The 24,300-nt window shown below is 44.1% G+C and overlaps 1 protein-coding gene across 2 annotated transcripts in view; it reads right to left on the bottom strand.

Moving 5' to 3' along the window:
* The window catches only part of lmtk2 (lemur tyrosine kinase 2), a 58,145-nt gene that overhangs the window by 14,264 nt on the left and 19,581 nt on the right, over positions 1-24,300 (bottom strand). The window contains exons 2-8 of one of the 2 annotated variants that reach the window (XM_066689859.1): positions 17,693-17,814; positions 16,022-16,172; positions 12,289-12,365; positions 11,354-11,472; positions 10,465-10,552; positions 5,052-5,182; positions 831-915 (exon numbers count right to left, since the gene is read on the bottom strand). In XM_066689859.1, the coding sequence (XP_066545956.1) occupies positions 831-915; positions 5,052-5,182; positions 10,465-10,552; positions 11,354-11,472; positions 12,289-12,365; positions 16,022-16,172; positions 17,693-17,814 (773 nt within the window). The remainder of the gene's footprint in view (positions 1-830; positions 916-5,051; positions 5,183-10,464; positions 10,553-11,353; positions 11,473-12,288; positions 12,366-16,021; positions 16,173-17,692; positions 17,815-24,300) is intronic. The other variant, XM_066689860.1, reaches the window with a different exon arrangement.

Raw genomic sequence — 24,300 nt, 5'->3', positions numbered from 1 at the left:
TGCATTGACACACACCACAAAAACAGCACACACACTCCAACCACACACAACAAAACCAACCACACACACACATACATACACACCAACACCAATGTTGCAAACCCCATTCGTGTGCACAGTCATTGCTTCAGACATCAAACCCTTACCCCTATACACCCAGGTATAACACACAGCTGTAAGTGCACTGAGGCCTCATACAGACCTAGATCACATTACGAAAAGACAAATTGGTGCAGCTAGAGATTGTAACAGGCAGTGTTATTGAAAGGAAAAATAAAAGTATTATTATTCTTCTTAATAATAATACACACTTATATACATACATACACACACACACACAATTTAACAGGTCTCACTGGCCACAGTTAATGAGCTGTACTATACTCTGGTTCCAGTCTCAGAAGCCCCTTGCAAGTGTAACTAAACTCGCCTACAATATGCTGAGCAGCAGGCCGGTAAGTCTCAACACACGCACTACACTAATCACCTGAATGAGACGGCACTAATCCCTCCTGACTGGACGTGGCAGTCAGGGAGGATTTCATGGTCAAACACCCACACTAAAACGCAGCTCAATTTAGACAATGAGTTTCGCAGACCAACTCCCTGCTGGCAGTATTTACTCTGGTGGCAAAACAAATTATTTAAAAAAATAAAAAAATGCACTGCTTCAATGCATTTCAGAAACAGTGTCCACCACACCCCATGTCAAAGAATGGCCTCACCCCAAAAGCAACCACCCCCACCCCCTGCTCCTTGGGCCCTGCCCGCCCTCCACCAGATTTCTACCACAGGCTGAGAGAGATCACTGGGAAAACTGGATAGCCTACCTTGTACCTGGAGGGGCCGATCCCATAGTCTCCTACTTTGACTGTCAAATCGGTGGTTAGAAAGCAATTCCGCAGCGCTAGGTCACTGGAAGGAAAAAGGAGGAACAAAAAAACAAAACAAAAAAACAGTGAATGCCAGAGATTGGGTGGAGTTTGCAGACGTGCATCAGTAAGTGGATATGCTGAGTGGGGAAGCAGTGTCAGTGGCAGGCTAATCAATAATGGGTAATGTAGCGCAGTTCGTCCTAATGGAGCTGGAACAGTCCTCTCAACGCGGAGCCACCCAGCACTGTCCTGCATCACGTCAGCAGAACACACTGCAATTACACATGAAAATGCGCCAATCTGTCAGGAAAATCAGCTTTATGGCATTCAAAAAAAAAAAAAAAAAAAAATTCAACAACATTTATTCAAGTTCAACAAAAATGGTGCCAGTGACCGCTGCTGAGGTAAGACAGGGAAAGGAAACCACAGATAAGCAGATCTCAGTGGTCCCAGGATGGCAGCACTGTCTTGGTGACGAGAAAAGAAGAAGAGGTTGCAGGCGAAGGACACATCCTGACACTGCAGTGCTGGAGTCTGTTTGTGTTTTAGTGTTCAGGCACAGGTACTGCACTTACTTAATTACCAAAGACATGTACAATAATAACACAAGTTTTATTAATGTGGCACACAGTGTACTGAATGCTCAATTTAACTGGTGCTCTCAATATAATAAAATTAATTATAACAAATATAATTTTACTAATAATTACTTATAATTAAATCAAATTTATAATAAAACCACAAAACAACCCATATAATCAAATATGCAATAAACACTAAAAAGCAAACCCAAACATAGGCAAAGGCTTAACCTACACTCCACATCAAGTCTTACATTTACACAAGACAAAAAATTGCCTTAATTGGTGAGTGAAGTGAATTCCAAGTTAAGCGGTCACTTAATGATCTCAGTGTCTAAGCACAGATCATGCTTTCGTTCCCATGCCTATTTTCACATGGATCTTTGACTTCCAAATCCTTTCAGGTTTGTGTTGTCCTGTCTATGAGAGAGAAAAACACTACAGGGAATATTCCAGCACAAGAATAGCACCCATGACAATGAGCTCTGCTGCCCTCATGTGGAGGCTGATCAATACAGCAGGGTCCTGACACAGGGCCCAGTGTTTGGAGCGAGCTCAGCAAAGAGATAATTGCCCTGCGGTTCTTGTGATTTGTTTGGCATTCATATTTCAGACCTCCCCCAAGTGCTGCTTGATTTAATAGTGAGCAGGAGAACCAATATGAATATAAGACAAGATACAAAGCCAATTAGAACTGGTTAAAAGTATAATCTCTGAGGGATGGTCATGTGATGCAGGGGGAGCCAGTGTCCTTACTGGAGATTGGGTGGGTTTATATAGGGCCTTAACCTAAAAAAATTAAAGTAATCTCCTATTTGTCATAATTTTGCAATTTTTTCTTGTCAACACAGCCCTCATAACTGAAGGAGAAATGTTCTTTATCTACCGTATCGAGGACACTACAGCATGTCCAAAATGGGTGCCAGGCAATCGAGTGAGTTTTTTGGGGGGGGAATACCATGTGGGTGAAACTGAGCAGAACTGCCCCGTTCTCGTCAGCATCAATACCAATCCTCGCTCGCTTCCTGTGGGCCGACACTCCCCCCGCGTCTGGGACTGCAGTCAACTTGAGTCCACAGTGACCCCTCGAGCCATGGAAGGCAGGTGAGAGGAGTCCAGTCCAGCCGTTTCCATTCTCCCCCTAGCAACAAAATCACTGATGCTGGAGCTTTTCCCAACACACTCGTTCAGCACCAGGATATTGTTTCTAGAGAGGAACACGCTCCTCACAGGCAAATCCATGGCACGGGACAGAGGCAGGGAAGCAGACAAGGGAAGGGAGGAGGAGCGGGTAAGCAAGAGAGAGAGAGAGAGAGAGAGAGAGGGAGGACAGATGGTGGTTCACTCAGAGAGGGCAGACAGGGTGGGGGCTCATGTTTCTACTTGGCATTGCAAAATTCTCTCATGGAGTTCCAGCTCCCAGCAAATAGCTGATACAGGGCTTCTCTCTCACTTACAGCAGGGACACTGTCAAGACCTCTGTAGCTACCAAGATAAATGGATGGATATTTAAAACCACCTCCTCTACAGGGCTTGCTCACAGCTTACATATACAGCACTGCCAGCCACCATGCAGAGAGAGGGAAGGGGGGAGAAAGAAAAATGGAAAGGAAAAGAAATATAAAGCTCTGAACTTTCTTCCCTACAAGGTAAAGCTCAGTAGAAATATCGAGACCAAATGGAAGGTGCAAAGTTAACCACCGCAGTGACCTGCCATTGCCACATTCATTACTGTACTTCACACGGCGTGATTTCTTCCAGGTTATTTGTGCTTACTGTGCATTTCTCCATCCTGAATCCTAATCTGTATTCTTCTGTGCTGCACCTTTTTATCTATCATCCTCCACAAACGTTTCCAGGTAATATGGCATTTGGACTTCCAGTCAAACTAAAATATTGGCTACCTTAATTTGAACTTAAGTTTTTCCACCAATTAATGGTGAGGTAAATAAATAAGGTTTCAAAACTAAAAATCGCTTTAAGCAGCATGAAATATTTGTAATTGCTCGGAAAGCCAACTTAACTGCCCTGGGCATATGTGATCTTGGCACTCTGGTCTGATTAAAATGATTTAATTTGCTTCTTAAAGCCAGGTGTTTTGCTTGAGTAGCGGTTGCTAAATACACCTGCCCCAACTCTGTGGTTTAGGGTTTCAGTACTGTCAAACGAAAAGTGGAGCAAAAGGGGCTACATACCCTTCCTCCAGTGCCCTACATCCTATTTTTCCATCTAATGTGATGCGGGCCAAAACCCACGACTCCCTGAAAACAAGGAGACGGGCTTTAAAGATGGATCCCACTGGCGTATAAAAGGAAAAAGTGGGCAGTCACTGCAGGACGCTGACAGATTGAACACATCCAGTATAGGCAGTGCTCCCATTGGACAGCTGTGCAAGGGCAGTTATCCAGATGAAGTGATCAGTGCGTGGCTGGGGTGGGGGAGGGCAGAGAGGGTAGTAAATCATATCAGCACCCTAAAGTGGGAGCCAGTATATTTTCACTGGTGGTTTAATGGTTCAAGAATCTTGCATGTTCCTTCTGAGCTGTTAAGTTGGGAATGAGAGAAAAAAAAACTAATGTGAATCCATCCTATTCCTTTACATGAAAACTGCAGATTCATCATATCCCTCTGACAGATGACAAGTGACACCCAATAATCCATGAGAGCTGTGTAATTCAACACCTTTCGTCTTATTCTGAGCATGCAAAACAGAGGAGATTAGCTGAGCGCCGCATGTTACTTTACACCCCCCGACCCACTCGCCTGGATAGCGATACCTCCGGGTAAAAATGAAAAACGAAAATGGCCCCTTGAAGTTGGCGTCTCCTTTTTTGGAGACATTGAGACTCCACAGCTCCCACACGAAGGCCAAACAAAACACGCAGGAACATGAGACTGCAACAGGACTACATGCAATAAGCACATCAAACAATTGAAGTAGCCAAAAAGATAAATATAAATGTCATGTATTGAGCTAACTTCTCAGCTGTGTGTTTTTGAACATGATGGGATCCCATACTGCAAAATATTTGATTGGAATACTGTGTTTATATGCTTTAACATGAATACCAGCATGGTCCCAACACCCCCAAACCCCAAGAACAACAGATTTGGAATACAGTTTAAATTAATACTCTGCATTTGCCCAAACTCGAAAGCAAATCTCAGAATAACAGTACCCACGCGATTCCCAGGAAACAAAAAATGAGTACAAACGACACCTTACACAAGACTTCGTGGCTAAAACTAAAATCTGTGTACAACATTATGAGGCCAGCCAATATTTTACACTACCTACGCTGTCCTCCTTACCACAGTTTAACAATGAGGAATAAACTTGTTCCGCCCCCTCTTTCCATCAGGAAACTAACTTGTCAGAAGGCATCAAAATGAGGTAGTGGTCAGTTTAATTAGGACTAGTACTACTATCCCCGGCTACTTTTACCGCTAAGTCTGGGAAAGGGAAGTTATTCTCCTTTCCCTATACCAGTCATTTTGCATGAAAACATTCAGAGAAAGAGAAGAAGTCTGAGGGCTGTCTTCCCCGGCTTGTGGCCTGGCTTGGGGCACAGTGGTCAGGGTACAGTAGGCGTACCTGTGCAGGAAGTTGTGTTTGTGGAGGTGTGCCACTCCAGCAGCGATCTCGCACGCCATCTTCTGCAGCTGCAGCAGCTCCGAGCTCCCATAGATCCATTCCTGCTGGCTCAGGTATCCCTTCAGGTCACCCTGAGGAACAAAAATCAAAAGGAGCCCTTTAATCAAAACCTCCAGCTCTCCTCCCTCATAGTCGCAGACACCTTAAATTAGTCTTGGATGAAGGGGGAGAGTAACAATAAAAAGTCCTAGATTAAATTTTCTAGGGTTATTTTCTTTCTTTGGACTTCCAAATCCTTTCAGGTTTGTGTTGTCGTGTCTATGAGAGAGAAAACCACTGAACGGATTAAAGCCACAGGCATTTGCCACCTAAAAGCTACACTTTAGTAAACAAAACCTATACCTAGGCCTCTGATTGATTTTAGCTGTACCAAGAGAAGCCCAGTGTTGCAAATGTGTACTCCTGAGAGGAGGTGAGGATTAGGAGACAGATGTTGAGGATTCTTGGAGCACAGACCCAAATGAAAGTTTACCCACATCCCAACAATTAAATAGAATATGACTGGCACCAGCTAGAATACGTTTCAGGATACAGGGCTGAACCTAGCTTGATTTTAGTTTTTCTTTTCAAAAGTTTACACCTGCCATGTGATCAACCACATGGGGGCAGCAATGCCTTTCCCCACCGATTCAAAGCAGGACTGTAGGAGAGGAGTGATGATCTTTCAATCACTGCACTCCGGTACCTAGACCATATAAGGGCAGGGGTACATAACGGATGCTATATGCTGTGTCACAGTAAATAAAAAATAAAAGAGGCAATGTCAGTTTAGCAGTTGAGAGTCAGAAGAGGTCTAGGACTGCACACAGGGTGAGGTTTCCTATGACCTTGATAAGACCCTTCCTGTGAGGAGAAGAGTCCATCTGAGAAGGGTTGTGTTCGGCCACCATGTCCCGAGGGCATTTTTTCATAAACTCACTTCTTCCGAATGCCACCATGACGTCACTGTATTGAATAAATGCCATTAGCAGCACCTGAGTTAGCTGGTTAATTGAAGCTTTGTTTAAAATATATATTTTTCCTTTATCTTTGTCTCTCAAATACCAGAACCACCCTACAATCTGTTACCCCACATCCCCATGAGAATAACCTTCAGTGGCATTTTCCCTGGGAAAGGGCCTTGTGTTCACCCTTCAGCCAGTACTCCACCTCCAAAACTCTCTCTTTTAGTGTATGTATTTAGTGTATGTGTTAATATACTTACATTTACGCTATAGAGCTAAATATCTGTTACTGGCTGGGTGAAAGATGTCTGTACTGAGTGAGGAAGTGTTGCTGCTAAATGAAGAGTGTGTTTGGCAAACCAAAACAGAAACTGCACAGCACTCCATTCTCACATCTTGGACCAGTGCATGCCAATCATGTATGAAGCTCAGGTGTGGGCATGGGATCTGGATTTGCGGGACCGGCACTATAATCTGACATGGTTGTAAATATTCCCAATCGAGGAGTGAAAAATCCTCCTCCGTCCGAACTGTCAGAGGGCACTTTAAACAACCACAGTTGGTTTTCCTTTCCCATGATAGAGATGACAATCGTAAGTGTCATGATAAAACAAACAAATCACTTGCATCTGCACAAATCTCCCGAAACATGCACGCAGAGACTGAACTGCCAACGCCAGCCAAGAGGCTGCTGGTTACTCAGCATTGTGCCAGAGGGGGAATCCACAGGCAGCCAGTTTCCTTGTACAGTATTTGGCCTGTGTACCTGGCTGCTGGCTCTGACCTACGTGTGCTCAGGGCTGGGACAGCTGTAGGACTTCTCTAATTCTGCAGCAGACGGACAAGTGTTTACAAGAGTATTAGGTTAGGCCTTGTCATGAAAAATTCACCCAAATGGTTACATGCTGATAAGGGTCTTGTTTGAAGTGCATGCAAATAATGTACATCAGGTTTACAGTTTACAGACAGTTTAACAAATATTTAAAGTGAAAGATGTTCTGCTACATGCTTTCTAGATTACACTTTTTTTGCTCCAAGAGGCTGAAAGTGCAGGAAAGCCACTGCACATTGATCCAAATCTGCAAATGCTGACCCAAGCCTTTTTCCATCCTCTGCAATATTTGTAAAGCTTTGCTCATTGGCTAGAGTACTGGAAATGTAGTTGTATCAATATGAGCTGTAGCAAGCTAAAAACACCACACTATACCATACATATACACCCTTAACTACAATTATTTTTATAAATCTTTGATGAGAGAGAGAGAGAGAGATAGAGAAACTACAATTCTTTGCAAATGCATGACAGTACACAGTGTATATAGCCATTTGTACAAAGCAGCATGTCAGGATGCTGTAGTGAATTGGCTGATAGCAGTTGACTGGTTTGCAGGGAAGTGGATCTGGTCTGGCTGACTCAGGGTGGAGTCCTTGTCTTGTGTATGCAGCAGAGGGGCAGCGGAAGGCATAGAGGAGCCTGTCCAACCATGGGTGCCTGTGGCCTTGGGGAGGCTTTTTGTGGAGCATTTTCTAACGACATGACCCACAGAGGCCTCCATAAATCAGCCGCTGAAGCATAGCCTGTCCCGGGCAGCACGGCAAAGGGGTGACCTGGGCTGGCAAGGGGGGGCCCACAGTATTGCCTCATGCTGTGCCAACACCACGCATGTCCGGAACCCCTTTTAACGAGCCCGTAAATCTGACGAGATCAGAGAGCAGGAGTGGTCCAGGCCACTCTGCACGGCAGTAGGAAGCCCCAAAGATAGAGCAGGGAGCGGGGCACTGTCATTCAGTGGGGTAGCAACTGGCATTCCGTACTGGCGCTCCAGTTGCTTGCAGCAGCTATATTTTGTGCGCAATGCAGTGAGTCAGGGTTACTCCTAGTTACAGCTCAAACAGGGAGGGCAACACCAATGAATCACTGCGCTCTCAAGGTGCAATGGCAGAAAAACACCACTTTCACATCGTAATGGCTTCTATTACAGTTGGGTTCAGTGAGGTCAAGGCATCGTCAACATGGCGTGGTAGGGCTCTCTCAGATCATCCATTAGTAAGCACCTGGGACAGACTGTAATTAAAAGCAAGTCAATCAATAAAACAATTAATATATTAAGGGTTAACAAAAACTAGAAGCATCTGCAAGGACGAGGACAAGGGTTGCCTAACTAGATTGCATATGTAGGTCTACAATCATATATTTTAACTTCCAAATGTTACCGGGTATAACCACATACACCTGCTTCACACTATCCACTACAGAAGATCAGATCACAACCTTCTGGTTAACTCTTAGTTCTACTGTATACTCTCGATTCAAGTTTGATGTCCCTCATTTACTGAGGGGCTGTTTATTGAAGTGTATATTGCTTCACTGTGCAAATGACTGGTTTAGGTTTAATTTGGATTTTTTGCGAAACCACTGTACACTATAAAATGTTCCTGCTTGCGCTGCTGAATGTCGAGTGGCCCCAGATGAAGGGACCGGGCAAATAACCCGTTGCCAGAACCTACAACTGTTCAGCGTTGTTCTCTCACAGATATGTCTGCCTCTGCTCTCTCTGCCACCCTCATTATGTGGACAAATTATCTTCACTCAAAAATGAGCAGAAAGTACCAGTCGGCCAAATCATTTAGGCTCTGCATTTTGCTGAAGCAAAAGCCAAGCAGTTGAGAAGTGCTGAGACGACTCCCGAGATCTCCCGGTCTATTTTCACACATCACACCATCGCTGTCTGCCTCCTATTTCACCACGCTGTACCCTGCACTTCCAGAGCACAGAAGGGGAGGCTTCATTTTCAGCCGCACAAATCCCACAGCACTGGATTTCGATTTCTCTCCGACATGAAAACAGCCAAAACACCTGCTAATGGTCTAAAGGAGAGAGAAATGCGATATACAATGTCAAAGGGCCGGCTCAGGAGAACTGTGCTACTGATAGCCCATGCAGCATTACGCAACCCAGGGCATCGGATGATCTCATCCCCAGTGGACTGGTGCCCCATGGCGCACTGCCATAACAGTTTACAAACCACAGGCATTAAAATTACAATTCGTAAAAGGAAAGGGACTCCTCGATTGCTGAGCTCCTGCTGGGCAGTGATTTGGTTTTATTTTTGAACAGCCCAAAGGTGAATCGGGTATGAAAATAAATAAAGAAAATAAAGAAAAATGTGAAACCAATTACTTCACTTCGTTCACACGCTTCATACAGACAAGCTGCCAGTGGTTCAGCTAGAATAGTAAATCAGCGAAGTCGGAATTCAAAACGTTCAGAAACTCTGTGGCTTATTTTAGTTTGCGAAGGATTTACAGTCTTTGATGTCATTAAAGGAATGCCAGAGAACAGATTTACTTTTACTGCCTTATAAAACAAGATCCCTTACATAGGGAATCTCAGTATGATTTCCAGTTCCCCTGTCCCATAATCTTATTTTCAGACCCCAAAACAGAAAACCTGTGTCCAGCAGTACTGAACAATATTTCTTGGGTGTGGGGATTGACAGGTTTGGACTTGAGAAGTAAGATCACACATTTATGCACTCCTATACTTCTATATTGCATAGAGAGAGTAGTTTCAAAGGGGGCATTAGTTCAGGCAACATTCTGGGTTAAATCTTCAGTGGACATTAAAAGCAGAGATTAACTTTCTCAATACTAATAAAGAATATAGACTTCTCTTATTCATTAATTTTTTTTCAAGAGGTATGGTTCCGTTGACCTGTAATATCAAAGCCATCCAGCCAGAGGACAGCACAAACATTGAAAGGGCCCACAATAGCAAATATAGGCCTCTGCTTTAGCTTGTCAGAAAGCAACAGGTTCAAATGTAACTGTACCCAGGGGGGCTGCAATGAGAATATTTAAGACTCTGTAAGGAGTTGGGCTTCCTTTACTTTTACTTTTTAGGAGTGCCTTTTAAGAGAAGGGTTGTACCATAGCCAGGGATGGTCTTCATTGCAACAACACGATGACAAACCTCATGCTTCTGGTCATATAATCGGCAGCTCACAAGAAAACAAAATCTGACACTGGGTAACCCATCCTCAATAGGCACGGAAGCTGAAACACACAGCGTATCGAGAACAGCCAACCACACAGAAACAAATGGAGAATTTTTAAAAATAAAAATCAAGTGCTCTGCGTCACGGTGACAGAGGTTGGATCCTTAAAGAAGAAAATAAAAATAAAAAAATTAAATGAGTCCCTGAATAACAAGTTTCAAAGGTTGGAAGGAAAGCTTTCAACTACAACTTTAGGAATAGAATTTCAGAGATAGACACCTTTTATGACCAAATAAAATATGGCTGAAGAAGGTCCACCAACATTTTTTGAATTATTTCATGATTTGTTTTCATAGCATCTCAGGTGGTTGGCAGGAAAGCAGGGGTGTGGGCGATGTCTGAAACACTTACCAGTTCACAGTACTCAAAGACCAGGAGGAAGGGGATGGCCTCCACACACTGGCCCAGGCACTGCAGAATGTTGGGGTGCTGCAGGACCCTAGGAGAGAAGAGCCGTGTCAGTGAGAGAGTACTGTGCGGCTGACTGTGCTTGGGTCAATGCCATTCCATGTTTTACTGAAACAGATATAAACTGGATCCGATGGAGGACACAGCTACTACAAAATGCACACACAGACAGACAGACACACACACAGCTCATACTGCAATTTCTCATTAGAATCTTCTCTCTCAGCATGGAGCGTGTCATATATAGGGTAAGATATCAATTGCAATACTAATAAGAACACTAAGGGACCCTGGAAAATAAACATAGCAATTAAATATATAAACAGAATAACCCCAAGTCTTAAAACACTGATACCTTTAGCAGCCTGTGCAGTGGAAATGCAGTGCAGTCCACCGTAGCTTCACACAGAGGGCGCTGTTGAACTGCAAAAGTACTAAGCACCAGCACACCCTCCCATACCGCAGATCCAGACATGGGGAGTAAGTTGCTCCACACTCGGCCTAGCTGACTCTGTGATGCATCGGTTTCACACAGTTCTACACAGTTCACCATTTTCAAGTGGTTTTGCTTTTCCTTGTTTGTTTCTTCTCAGATTTTCTCACTCTTCAGACCGTGTACTAACAATTTAGTATATTTCCTCAATGAGCCAAAAGTATTCAATTTTTATTTTAATTTCAAAAAAAAAAAAATTGGAGTGGCACAGTGACCTCACGCTCACCTTGCAAAGACATTTTAACAAAAGAAGCCAGATATCCGCCTTGTACACCGTGTCACAGTCTAACAGTGATTTGCAAAGAGAAATGAATGCTAGTGCGCTAACAGTGCTCTCACCGATATGGGTCTCCATGCTGCAGAAACTCGTTCTGTTCCTTGGCATTGGCGTTGGCCTTCAGCTCCTTCACCACCACTCGAGCCGGCCCGGGGTCGCTGTAGATCTCGCTGAGCAGCACCTGAGGGCAGAAAAGCAGCAGGCAGCCCAGTCAGCCTCTTATAGAGCACCACAGGAAAGTGCAGCTTCCTGAACGCAGCCCCCAGAGCATGTAGAGGGGGGGGACAAGGACTTAGAGGCTAGGCAGCAGAGAGAGAGAGGGGGAGGGAGTGAGGGAGAGCAACAGAAAGAGAGAGCACAAGCACAGAGGATGTTTGTTCTTTTCCACAGGCGCAGAGTCAGAGCGCAAGGGGCCATGTCACTGGCCCCCTCCATCCTCAGGAAAGGAGCGAGAGGAAGAACCCCACGTCAGTCCTGAAACTCGTCAATCATCCTGGGCCCTCTGTGAGCCAGCATGTGCACTTAAAAACATCTACTGGGAAGCCTGTTTCACTTTCCTGAGAAATACTGGAGAAGAAGTACAAATTAAAATAAAATAAAAGGATTGTGCAATTGTTTTCTGCATTCCCCCGCTCTGGTGATTGGAGTAGACAGGCACGGCTCAGTGTGGCCTATTTAGTAACCCTAACTCTGCCAGAGGCCTGTACTGAACTGCAGCAGAAATAAAGAGCATTTCCACACCATCTCCATGCCAGAGCAATATCCACTGCCATTTAAAAAAATAAAATACATTTAGTTGTTGAAAACGGATAATGTTGTCAACAGGACAATACAGCTCACCAGCAAAACACCAAGCCAGTGAGCCTGAGAGTGGCTGGGAACCGAGCTCACGGTGACGTAGAGAGGGCCTCTTGTCACTCGGCACGTTAAATGCCACTTCCAGTTCTCCCCCCTGCTGCTGACCACAAAGAACTGAAAGCATGCCAGGAAGACATACCTTTCCAAACCAGCCGCTTCCTATTTCCTGGATGTAGCTCAGACTGTGACGTGCCACCTGTGAAGTTGTGGATCCCTCTGCAAGAATCAAATACAAAGAATGGTTCAATAAAGACACCGAGGCACGGGACTTCTAATACGTATGTGGGAGTATGTGAGCGTTTACTGGTATTTGTGCGCGGCACTGCCAGGAAAGTTTTCTGCTAGACTAACACAAAGCTAACTGGGGAGTTGAGGGAAATCTCAGATCATGCAGTGTAAATATTGGAATTTCTGCCTCGTTCCAGGAACGAAGCTGGAATACTCATTGCCCACTCTCACAGCCTTGTTTTTTCACTTATTAAAGCAAGTCAAAAACATTCTTGGCAATGTTCAATACACAGTAACCTGCAAGCCTATATGTACGTTAGCAAGGCCTATACATACATATGCATGTACCCGTCAGTCCATTTATCTACTTGTGTACTTGTGGTTTCAACCATGACAACCTGGAGTTTTCTTCAGTAACCCACAGGATTATACATCAACTATAGCACAGGGGTCCAGGTATAATATTCTGAGGCGAGTAATCATCAGAATTCATAAACCACATGCAATAAATATCAGTAATATAATTTCTCTTACATACTGGACTTGCCAATCACCCCATGAAACTGGTTGTCTCACATATTTTCCCATGCATTTCTCCACAGCCTTGAAACCTGTAGTAAAGTTGCACACCTGTAGGCCTTCAAAAATAATTAATTAAAAACAGCTGTCACTGTGGCCCAACTGCAGGACTTGACAGGTAGGAACTGTGTAAGAGAGACCGCATGCAGCTCATGTAAATTAAGGAAGAAAGGTAAGTCTTCCCTCATAGGGAGCTTCAGGATTTTCCCCTCAGTAATTCCCTGATAAAATTAATCTTGAAGTTGAATTTTTTTTTTTTTTAAAGAAAAGCCCTTAGAATCTCTATTCCCCAGTGACAGAAATGTGTAACTTCTTAATCTACTTCACAGAACATGCTGTTCCCAGTGCCTGAGAGCCTTGCATTAGGTTCCACTGTCACGGTCACCAGGCAGGCTCACACCATTTATATTTGCAGGGTTGTATTAAGGTCTTATGACGGCCTGTTGTAGAAAGTGTAAATGTGATCAAAAAAGTGTCAGTGTACTTAGATTAACAAGTCTATGTTCCTGTGGTGGTGTTTTTGCTCTGAGGTTAGTTTTGGATCATTTATAAGTATGCAATTGCTCATCTCCCTAGTCAGGATGCTTTAAACTTGCAAGGAAAAGATGGATCACATCACTTCAATATGGATAATGAAAGAGGAGAGGGCTTTATATCAAATTCAAAAGGTCTGGGGTTAGGGGGCAGCGAGGGAGGTTATCCTGCCCGTACTGTGAACAGGTTTGCTGTCTGGGTGAGAGAGAGCTTTTTTATACTTATCAATTATCCAAAAACAGTGTCTGAACATGAAAAGGATGACTGAACCATGAATGATATATTTTAAATTTCTAGAGAGTGTGACTTTCAGAGCACTTAAGGAGACACTGTGCCACAGAGACGCACACAATGGCTTTGAAAATCTAAACAACCCACCGATGAACGCTGTGATTGAAATCTGCATTTAACCACTTCCGCATTGTGTACATATACTGGTGGGGTCCATTTCCTAGGTCAATCTGAACTTCATGGCTGTTGCTTCTGCTGCATTGTGTGTGTGGGAGAGGGGGGCTTCCCAGTTTAAGGGGTGCAGTGAACAAAGGCACCCCCCACGACAGGGCGGCTCCAGCCCCCCGATTGGGGCTTCCTGGGATACCGTTGCCTAGCAATATCCGACGACATGTCCTATTTACGGGGCAGGAAACCCCAAAAGTGACAGCCGAGCAAAACAGGATGTTTACAACACGAGTGTGCCAGGGGTCACGTCGGGGAGCGAGGGCCCTGCTGAAAGATTTCACATCCCAGTAAGGAAGTGCACGGACACGAGGAGACGCTGTAAAAGGAAGAAACACACATCTGGCCAAACCAAATATAACCCGCCGCTCTCTGTTTACATGGCCGCCTGCCAGCCACCTCACACCCAGCCCTGTGTAGTGCTGCAGGGTGACAAGGGCCAGGCACAGACACGCACGCACACACTGCCGCAGTCAACACCACTGGGCCCAGGGTTCAAAAGCTCGAGGACCCCCACATTTACAAAAAAATAAAATAAAAAAAGATTAAGAATTTCTCCAGTGGGATTTCCAACCTGACACGGAATCAGGCTGGTGTGGTCAGGCACGTTACCCAATTTTGTTGAGCAGACCCTGAACCAGGCCATCGAGCCGAGCCAGGGGGAGGAGTTAAGTGAACTCATCACATAGCATCAGTCTACCCTATTACTAGGTTTAAATCCATTGCAAATACTTAATACATTAATAAAATACATTACAAATACCATATTTTATATATATATACTGGTAATAAATCTTAGGATTGATCTACACAGAGTTTAATTAAAATAATGTATTACAGGTTGTTTTGAGCAATAGCTCAACTATAAATTAGGTCTTTTAACCTTCAACATCCAGGAACTTTCTGGTTTTGTTTTTAACTCATTCTCTCGCCTCTATCGATAGATATGTTTATTAATTAATTTAATTACAAATTAAACCACGGTAACAGGGACTAATTTAAATATTTGTATGTTGCAGCTTTTGAAATAGGTAAGCTTGTGATGTAATTTACCTCAGCTCGGGTTGTGCAGTGAGTAAACACCTGACCCACACCAGGCCAGCTTGGCTAGGTTCTGGCTTCTTTCAGGGTCGGGTCAGATGTGCCAGTGGAAAAGGGCCATTACTAGTAATGTCTAGTAATGTAGAAGAGAAGTCCCCTCGTTTCTCAGGGAACAGCACTGGGAACCATGTTCTTGCTACACTGAGTCAGTGTTTGAGAGGCAGGACTGTGCACCGAGAGAGTGGGAGGTGTGCATGGAGGAATACAAGTCTCTGAACCAGGAGATTTCACATGCATTTCAGCTTAATTTACTTTGATGAAAGATGAACAATAAAACTGACAAGACGACGGTAACATTTGAATGATGTGTGCTTCGTAGTAGGGGTAGTTGTAAACTGTAATGCCCTGTCCCCAGTGGAATTTACAGAATTCAGCACAGATTAACAGTCTCGCAGTATGTTGTGCTTTTCTCTGCTAAATGCCTGTAACAAGCATTAAATGATTTGTCATCTTGCCGCAGCTGCCTGTCCCCCCTAGCCTGTGCACAGCTGGCTGGCTGGCTGGCTGCTGATTACATGAAGACCTGTGTGCAATCATGGACAAAGAGTGCACAGTCTTTGCAGACAATGAGAAGATTGTAATTCTGACTGCTGCATCATATCGGCGAGGTGAGTACGACACATTAAAACAAGTTCTGGCGCACATTCAGCCCCATCAAACAAATTCTCCTTAAAGAAGACTTCAGTTCAGTTCAGTTCAGTTCAGTTCCTGCCCAGGGCCTGCATGTTAATTGTGTTTGGCTCATGAATAAATTACATTTTTGGGGGAAAAACGGATAAAGACCACAGAGATCAATTCCTGCCAGTCATCAATCAAAAATAATTGCAGCGGCCATTAAGGTCAAGGGTAGGCAGACAGCCATTGGCTGCAGACTGAGGGGTGTATTCAGCGGAGACCTGTACCCCCTTTCTCAGATAATAGTGTAGAGAAGTGTTGGGTTATTTGCAGGTACAGGTTCAAAGGTCATTGCTCACCTGTGATCCTGGGTGGCTGCAGGTGTGGGGGACCGGGCAGAGCCAGGGTGGGGACGGCGAGGGTGTAGACTTCTGCAGGGGACTGCATGGAAGGAGTGTCTTCAGCTGGGGGAGTGAAATCGATCTCATCCTCAAAGTTATCCTCAAACTCCTGCCATGACAGAAGATCATCCTCAAAATCTGACCCCCATCCTCTACAGCAAACTTAGCCATAACACCCCCACAGGAAGCAAAGCAAGCTACCTCTCACATTAGACTGGAGACAGGGTTGGTTTAGAAAAATTAGAAGAAAAACAAAGGTCTGGAATTGGGAAATTTTGATCACCAGAAAACCAATTTCAACATATCTAGGATCTTCTAAAGTAGAACCCCATTGATGCTGGTGTCCACCTGAAACACAGCGATCGATTGGACCCTCAGAGAAGAGCCAGGGCCACAGGATTTTGAATCTCAGTGTCAGAGCACAATCTGCAGGGAGTTCCCAGCTAATGGAACACACGCATCTCACACACACCTATGCAATGCTGATGTTTTGAAGATAACAGACGTGACAGGTGAAAGAGAGAGAGAACAGCAAAGGGGGGAATTTAATTAAATCAGGACCCACCAGAGGATGATGAGGGAAGAATAGAGAAGGGAGGTGACCAGTTTGAAGGTGTGCGAGAATCTGCATTGGGAGCTGAGTGGAGTGTGACAACATGGGAGGTGTCCATCCGTGGATATATTACCGGGGGTGCCCCTGCGAGGCTGCGAGCTAATAAATCTGCAGCAAGGTGCTTGCTTGTTAAAGAGGGGGGTGGGTGGATAGATAGATCACGTCTCCGGCAGCCTGTGGAATGTGCGACGGAGCACGGACCAGCAACCATGGCCAAATTCCAGCCCGGCTCAAGATCTCCCAACTGGGCATCCCTGTAATTCAGCTGCTGCAGCCAAAACCAGAGGGCCACCAGCTTTTTCTAATAAAGCGATCCGGGAAACACCAAAACGCACATCACATTCCACAACTGATAATGCATTTGCGGGCACTAAAATAGAACATACAATGCAGGATTGCCGAGGTGAGTATTGGCACCTTTTATCTTAAGCAAGGCAAATTTATAAAGAATGATTAATATCGTAGGTCAGATGATGCTGATTCGTCTGTGCTGCTTCTACAGTGACTGAAAACTCACTCAGATAGAAAGTTGGTTAAGATGTTCTAGTACATTAACTATTTAACTATACAAGGTAGTGATAATTGTAAGTGCAACTGTGAGCATTATACCAATCAGTACACACACACACAAACAAACAGACATTATAATCATCATCAGTTGTCTACAGTCTCTGTCGATCCACTGAGTGATAAAGGCCTTCCCAGGATTCTCCCACAGACTTCTATAATCCCTCTAAATCCACCCTATGCATAGCTCTCTCAGGATCCAATCCAATGTCTTCCGTGTCTAAGGCTGATGCGTTTTTTCTCCTCTCTCGTCATTCTTGCTGTAACCCCGCGTGTCGCCTTGATTATTCTGAACACACATCAGCACCTTCTCCTTAAGAGGCTGCTGAAGTTTTTGTATAATTGTCACTTTCAGGGCACACACACTCAAACATGCAGAAAAACAGAGATAGGAAGACAAAAGTAGACAGACAGTAGCTCTGTTATATGTTTTTTTGGTCTCTTCCTACCTTGAAGTTGATCTCCTGTTCCTTGCAGCAGGATGCACAGTTCACCAAGAGCACAACCAGCACCAACAGTCCTGACACGGACACAGCCAGGGAGAGGGACACCTCTCCTGCCACTCTCTGACCTGAGGGGGGTGGGGGGTGAGAAAGACAGATTAACATTACACTGACATTGAAGGAAAACACAATTGGTGACAGCCACGGGCTAGTTGTGGGCTGGTGTGTTGAATCTCGTCTAAATACAATGGAGTGGTTGAGCGCTGGAGTGGATCTATGGTTTGTTAATTCTGCCATATTTGCGGCATTACAAATAAACAAGCAGATAAACAAATTCCTCTTGTGGCACTCACCCTGTGGTTTATAACAGATGGCACTGATAGAATAATTGATTGTTTTTTTTTAAATTATTTATTTGCAATAAACTGAAACCAGTATATCTTCAAATTTAATGGTAAAAATACAACTGCGCTGGCTCCCCCTGATTTTAGAGATTTCCAATCCAGGTCAAAAGCTCTAAGGAATACATATCAAAAATAAAAACTCTGAGTCTGAAGAGCTGATTAATTAAACTGGAAAGCTCTACATACTCGCTGATAAGCTGCCAGCGCACAACAGAGACAGAGTCAGTGCCACCCTGGTTGTGTTCCTCATTTACACATCTCCAGACTAAAGTTCTAGTTAGGCTGAAGAGGGGGGTTTGGCGGGGGGGGAACAAGAAGAGGGATTACTGAAACAGCTTTGATTGCTAAATTATCTGGATGGCAGCTAAATGTCCAAGTGCTCTTGACACAAGAATAGTAGGTGAAGAGGGTGGATAGTATTAAAGAAAGGCCCTGAACTAAAGGCAAGCAGGTCTGCAAGGATTTTTATTTTTTAATCTGTCCTTCCACCACACATCCACCGCAGCACACATATCTCTCAGACACAAAGGAAGGAAGGAAATTCAAAGGATCCTCTGATTTGTATTGTGTGTGCGTGTGTGTGTGTGTGTGTGTGTGTGTATTGGTTTGTTTTTCTTTCACTTGTTTGGATTTCTCAGATCTGAAGTGCAGCCAAGCGCATTTCTTTAAAAGAATAATAAAAGCGATAAATTGATCCTTCCCACGCTACAATGTGCAAAGTGAGGAATCTATACAAAATAAAGTTTTAAAAAGGGCAAAGGGGCAGTGGAAACGCCCTGCAGTCAAGTCTCCAACCTTCTTCCTAAAAGACAATGAAAGGAGACCATGAATATAGATGCCTTTACTAAATTAAATCTGCAGCTCTTTCAATAGAAGAGGCTGGGATGGCTGTGTACAGTGTCTGTAAGAGACGCACAACAAAAAAAACATCCTGTACTGACCCGGCCCAGAATTCATCGTCATCTCTGTCTCTGTTTGGAAGTGAGGGTTAACGGAGGAATATTTAACAATAGACAGTTTCTCACCATCCTGCTCATGTATATATCCACCTCAGAAATGCAGTACTCATGAATCAACAACAGGGGTCACCGTTTCTTTCCTCTTGCTAAAGTTTCAGTGAAGTCAGGCATCAACACAGTGCTGACAGAACACTCCTCCAACACACAATCCTCCACTGCCCGAGCAGCTGTGATCACAGACTAGGTTAATGCTTTTTAGAGGCTGTTAAAATCAGAAAGCCATTCCCCCTCCAAATACAGCACCAGGTGGTGACAGTGCATATATTTTACCATAGTGCTTGAAAGGACTCCTTAAGTTCCATTTCAACAGATCTTTTATTATTAAATACCATTAGAGATCACATTAAAAACAGCAAGATCTCTACAGTAGAGTTCCCCTCAGCTCCCGCGGATATGAGGAACCGAGAAGGAATAAGAGCTATTCCAGGTTTCTGCTTCAAATTTACTAGCGGCAAAAAAATGCTTCCCCTCTGCCATTTTATATATATTTTTATGTGGTGTGCTGTTCTACTTTACCTTTGTGCAACTTACCACCCTATAAACTGAGCATGCAGTCTGACCTACATTCAGTTCACACAAGAAGGATTAAAAAAAAAAAAAATACAAAATAAAATAAAAACTACTTCTCCTGAGCCCTTTAGTATCCCACCATGCATTGCTGCTAAAATCAAAAGAGCCCTCAAAACACATGCCCACTTTCACAGAGGCTAAGCTGAGACCAGTAAGCACTGGACACTGACATCTTGCTGATTCAGCCAATAAAAATCCATGACCTTTGTTAGCCCCACCCCTCCATCTCTACTTCTCACACTGTGAAGTTTGCTTTAAAAGAGTAAGTTGCACGTATAATGTCCTTTCCCCCGCCTCCTATCTTCAGAACAACGTTATGTAGGTAATTTCATACACCACCAATCCCTCCTTTGAGAGCAATCAGAGTTAAATGTGCTGTGACATTTATTGCCGTTCCTGTGCAGTTCTACACTGGCAAGTTCTTAGAGGGCTGTGCATTCACGCTTGTGTGGAGGTTCAGCGGTGTGCCCCATCAGACTGGGCTGGAGCACCTGCAGAATGAACCTTGCTCATCTGTCTACTCGCCTGTCCGGCTCCACAGTCACCTAGACTGGAATGGAAATAGATAGGGAGAAACCAACAGAGGGTACCGACAAGCAACAGATGGGGGAACCAGCAGGAGCACCATCAAGCAACAGACAGGGGCATGAACGGAGAGTGTAAAAGCATGTGCCAAGGGTTCTAACTCCAATTGGACACGGAGAACTTAAATAAGCCTGTGACCTGGTTCTTTGAAGGCAGCAGAAAAAAGTTAAGCACATTTAACTTCTGGGATTAAACTGAAATTAAAACGTTGTTTAAGGAAGCATAAGATTGCTGCTTGCTTTCTTGTGGTTTTGCTTTTAAACACTGGCTCAGCCCCTGGCATACAGTACTGTAGAGGACACAGATGGTTAACATCAAACGGTTTACAAACCCTGCAGGATCCAAGCACAATGCCACAAGAAAACGCCACATTCACAGACACAAGCACAGCATTTAAGTGTTTGCTTTTCACAAACCTGCCATCCAAAATAGTACAAAATGGGCACGAGGAGTCAAGCCCAAGTAACCTTAAGACAGAGCCAAAGCACGGGCAATGCACGATATTTTTCTTTCCTTTTCCCCCCCCTCAGTTGCCATAAATAATACCAAGAAACATTACTGCTGCATAAGGGGAGCTAGCAAGAAGCAACGTTTCTCTGAAAAATTGATGACGTTAAATAAAAGATTCAGAAGCTGAGATCTCTGAGTGTTTTTGCGTTTTTTGTCCTTACCCCCAAAGCCCCCCCATCCCTGCAGGTTCTCCTCAAAACGAGACACACGGAGCTGGCCAGGACAAGAGCTCACTGTACAAAATGTACGCAAGAGCACAAACCGCAAATCACGATCTTCATCATGATGGCAGAACAGGCCTCAGCCCCGGAAAGCCCGATTTATCTTCAATGCTTCCCCACTGAGTTACACTCATTGCATTTCTTAAGCAACCATTAATCGCGATTGTTCCCATGTGTTACTGCAGCCAACAGAGTAACGTGGTGTAAAATGAGATCAGCTCATAATGAAGACTGAAGTCAAACCACAGAACCATTGCAGCCAAGCTCAACCTCTGTAAACGAGTGACGAACAATTACTAGGATATAAACTTCCGTTATTACAAAGGCAAGGAAATGTTCTAGATTCTAGATTGCTAGAAGACTCTGCCTCTGTTGTCAATGACTGGTGGTAAAATTAAGCTGCACGTTAGAAGTAAAGCTAACTGTACAAGGAATATCATCCGAGAAGGATCCTTGTTCTACTCAAACGCATGAATGATTGACTGTGATTAATACAGTAACTTTGGATTTCAAATAAAGGTTGGATGTTTCAGTTCAAAAGCAAATGCAAACCAACACACCAGTTTTGATTGACCCTCTCACTGTGGTGGCGGTCTTTATATAAGCTAATTAAGTTTGAAACCAGGTGTAAATAAACATGTATACAAAAAAAAAAAGGGGGAGTCTGGGGAGTAATCTGAGAAAGGGGAACGAAAAGGGATTTTAATTAGTGTTTCTCAGTGAGCTCTATTTCTGGACTTTGAACCTCATAGTTCGTCATGTGATGAGTTGGAATTGCTCTCCTCTCTCTTCCCAAGCACAGCCATAAAAACCTCTTGCGCCACCAATTTGCCGGCTGATTGGATAGCACTGCAAAACCCAACCTGGCGAATTCTGACTGGAGGTGTCAGACTGCATTTCGTTCCATGTGCCTGATAAGCAGACGCACAACTGGATTGTGCAGGCTTGCTTCTCAACCTCACAACACGGGCAGATGCCAAAAATAAAGAAAAAGAAAGGTATTAAAAGTTGATTACAATATTGATTGCAATATTTAATAATGCATGGACGACAGGTCAGTGAAAGAGTATTGTATGCTAAAATAGGAATCTGCCCAGCTTCTCCTGTCCCTGCTGGTGCAATCTTCAAGGCAGTGTTGATCTCATCTTTTTATTTTTAATTTAAATTTTTAAAATACAGACCACCTTTGAAATTTACTCACAGCCTTTGTAAGACTTTGATCACGGACACATCTCTGTCTACTGCATATGAAACTCAGACTGTTTTCAAATTCTATTGCAGGGTTTGCTCTTGATGAGGGATTGAAGGAGGAGGATGCTGGAAAGTGGATTTCTCTTTTTAATAAAACGGTCCCAAGAGACCTTGGGGCACATAGCCCACTGCTGGGGCTAGAAGAGGTGCAGTGAAGGGCCGAGCCAGGACTGTGTGGTCTAAGCAGGACTCCCATGCATTACCAGTGTCACTGTGCCTCAGGAATCCTGTAGCAGATCAGTATCGCCGTCGCCTTTATCCATATCACGGGTTCTTGTTAGAAGCTGGCAAAGCCTAAGACATTATTTAGCTGGCTCACAGTCCATTAAACAAGGAGCTGACTGGCTCATATTTCTCCCACCTGCATATTAAAGCACACTTCTTCAACGAAGAGCTTATTATTGCACCCTCTCTATTCAGTGCCGTGCTTTAGGCAGCAGAAGGTATGTCACATAGCAACAATATCACGCAATACTACTTTGTACAGGAGAGAAAACGGAAGGGATGTAACTATAGAGGGAAACCTTTTATGGGCGTAAAAACTGCACACTGAGGCCTGATGCAGAGTCAGAGCTAAAGGATAAGCCTTTCCCTGTTGTTTTTAGATGTGTTTTTTAATCCCACTGTCCCGTCAATAGAAATCCAAAAACGTACTCTTCAAGAATAGCACTCAACCCATCCGTCTGCCACGTACATAGCACCCAAAATGCCCAAATGCATTCAAGTCTTGATCTAGTCGGTGAGGAAGGACCAGGCGGAAACACGGCAGCATCCAAAGTCTCCGCGGCAAAGTTGTTAAAGGGCAGCGAAAGCAAATGTTTGCAAGCATCAACAGAACATGCAGTTATGCATCACCCAGAGGAATGGCAAGGGGCCTAGGTTGACTGAACAGCCTTTACTTCTGAAGCAGCAGCAGAGCATTTAAATCTACCTGCCAGAGTTAGTGCGCTCTCTCTGGGTGTATTACCTACATCCGCATCAAAGCACAAGGTTTTTAGAGAGTTTCTGGGCTGAGATTAGAGGGTTAACTGCACTGTATTTTTGTGCTTATATTTTGTAAGTCACCCTGGATAAGGGCGTCTGCCAAGAAATAAATAATAATTAAGAAAATATTGATCTGCCATAAGGGGCTGTGTTTACAATTTGTGGCTGGCAGCTGTTGCCTGTCACTGAACTCATTTCTGTCACTCACATGTGCTGCATCTGTGCATCAGCTTTATAATCGTAAGTGAGTGTTTAACTAACATGGATTATGCCAGTGTAAGCAATGAAATGGACAGAGTTGAGTTAAACGGAGAGCAGGGCCCCAAGTCTGACATGCAGCATCCTACAGGGTGCTTTCCCAAGGTACGACAAATGTGCTTGATGTTTTTTCCCCCATCTATACCCCCTCCCTCTGCACCACAGTGTAGCTCCCTCCCTCCTTCATTCCCAAGCACCCTTTCTCAGGTCATGCCCTGCATTTCAACATTATATAAACTGAGTTGGTGGTGGAAGATGGGCCCACTGCAACTATTTAGTCTACTGGAAGCATGGAAAGCAGCCCAATATAGCAAAGAGAGAGAGAGAGACACTTCTCCACCCACAGAGGGTCTGCATTCCTTTAACAAGCTGGAACATAATCAGGTTTTCACTTCCACAAATAGAGATGCGTGTTACCAATTCCCCTCATCAAGCCGATGACTAAACAGTAACATGGAGGGGATTTATATATAATTTATGCACTTCAAGTTCTGGAAGGATTCATCAACACACACACACACACACACTATCTTACAATAGCTCACATACGCACACTCACACTTGCACACACATGCTCACCTGATCGCACGCGCCTCCATTGAGGAAGATTTTCTTTCTTGTAGCTTACAGCAAGCCAGTTTCTACCCAATACATAATCAACCATATGTATCTACTGTAATGTGGCCATGTGATATCATAGTTAGAATTTATACAGGTTATTTCCTTGCAGGACAACATCAGATTAAGGCTTATATATTGATAAATAGGCAGCATTCCCTTCCCCACATCAACGACCTTGACAGTGAGAGCAG

The sequence above is a fragment of the Amia ocellicauda genome, chromosome 17 (assembly GCF_036373705.1).
Source record: "Amia ocellicauda isolate fAmiCal2 chromosome 17, fAmiCal2.hap1, whole genome shotgun sequence".
NCBI lineage: Eukaryota > Metazoa > Chordata > Actinopteri > Amiiformes > Amiidae > Amia > Amia ocellicauda.
Note: the sequence above shows the minus strand (reverse complement) of the source record. Positions and strands in the feature narration are given on the sequence as shown.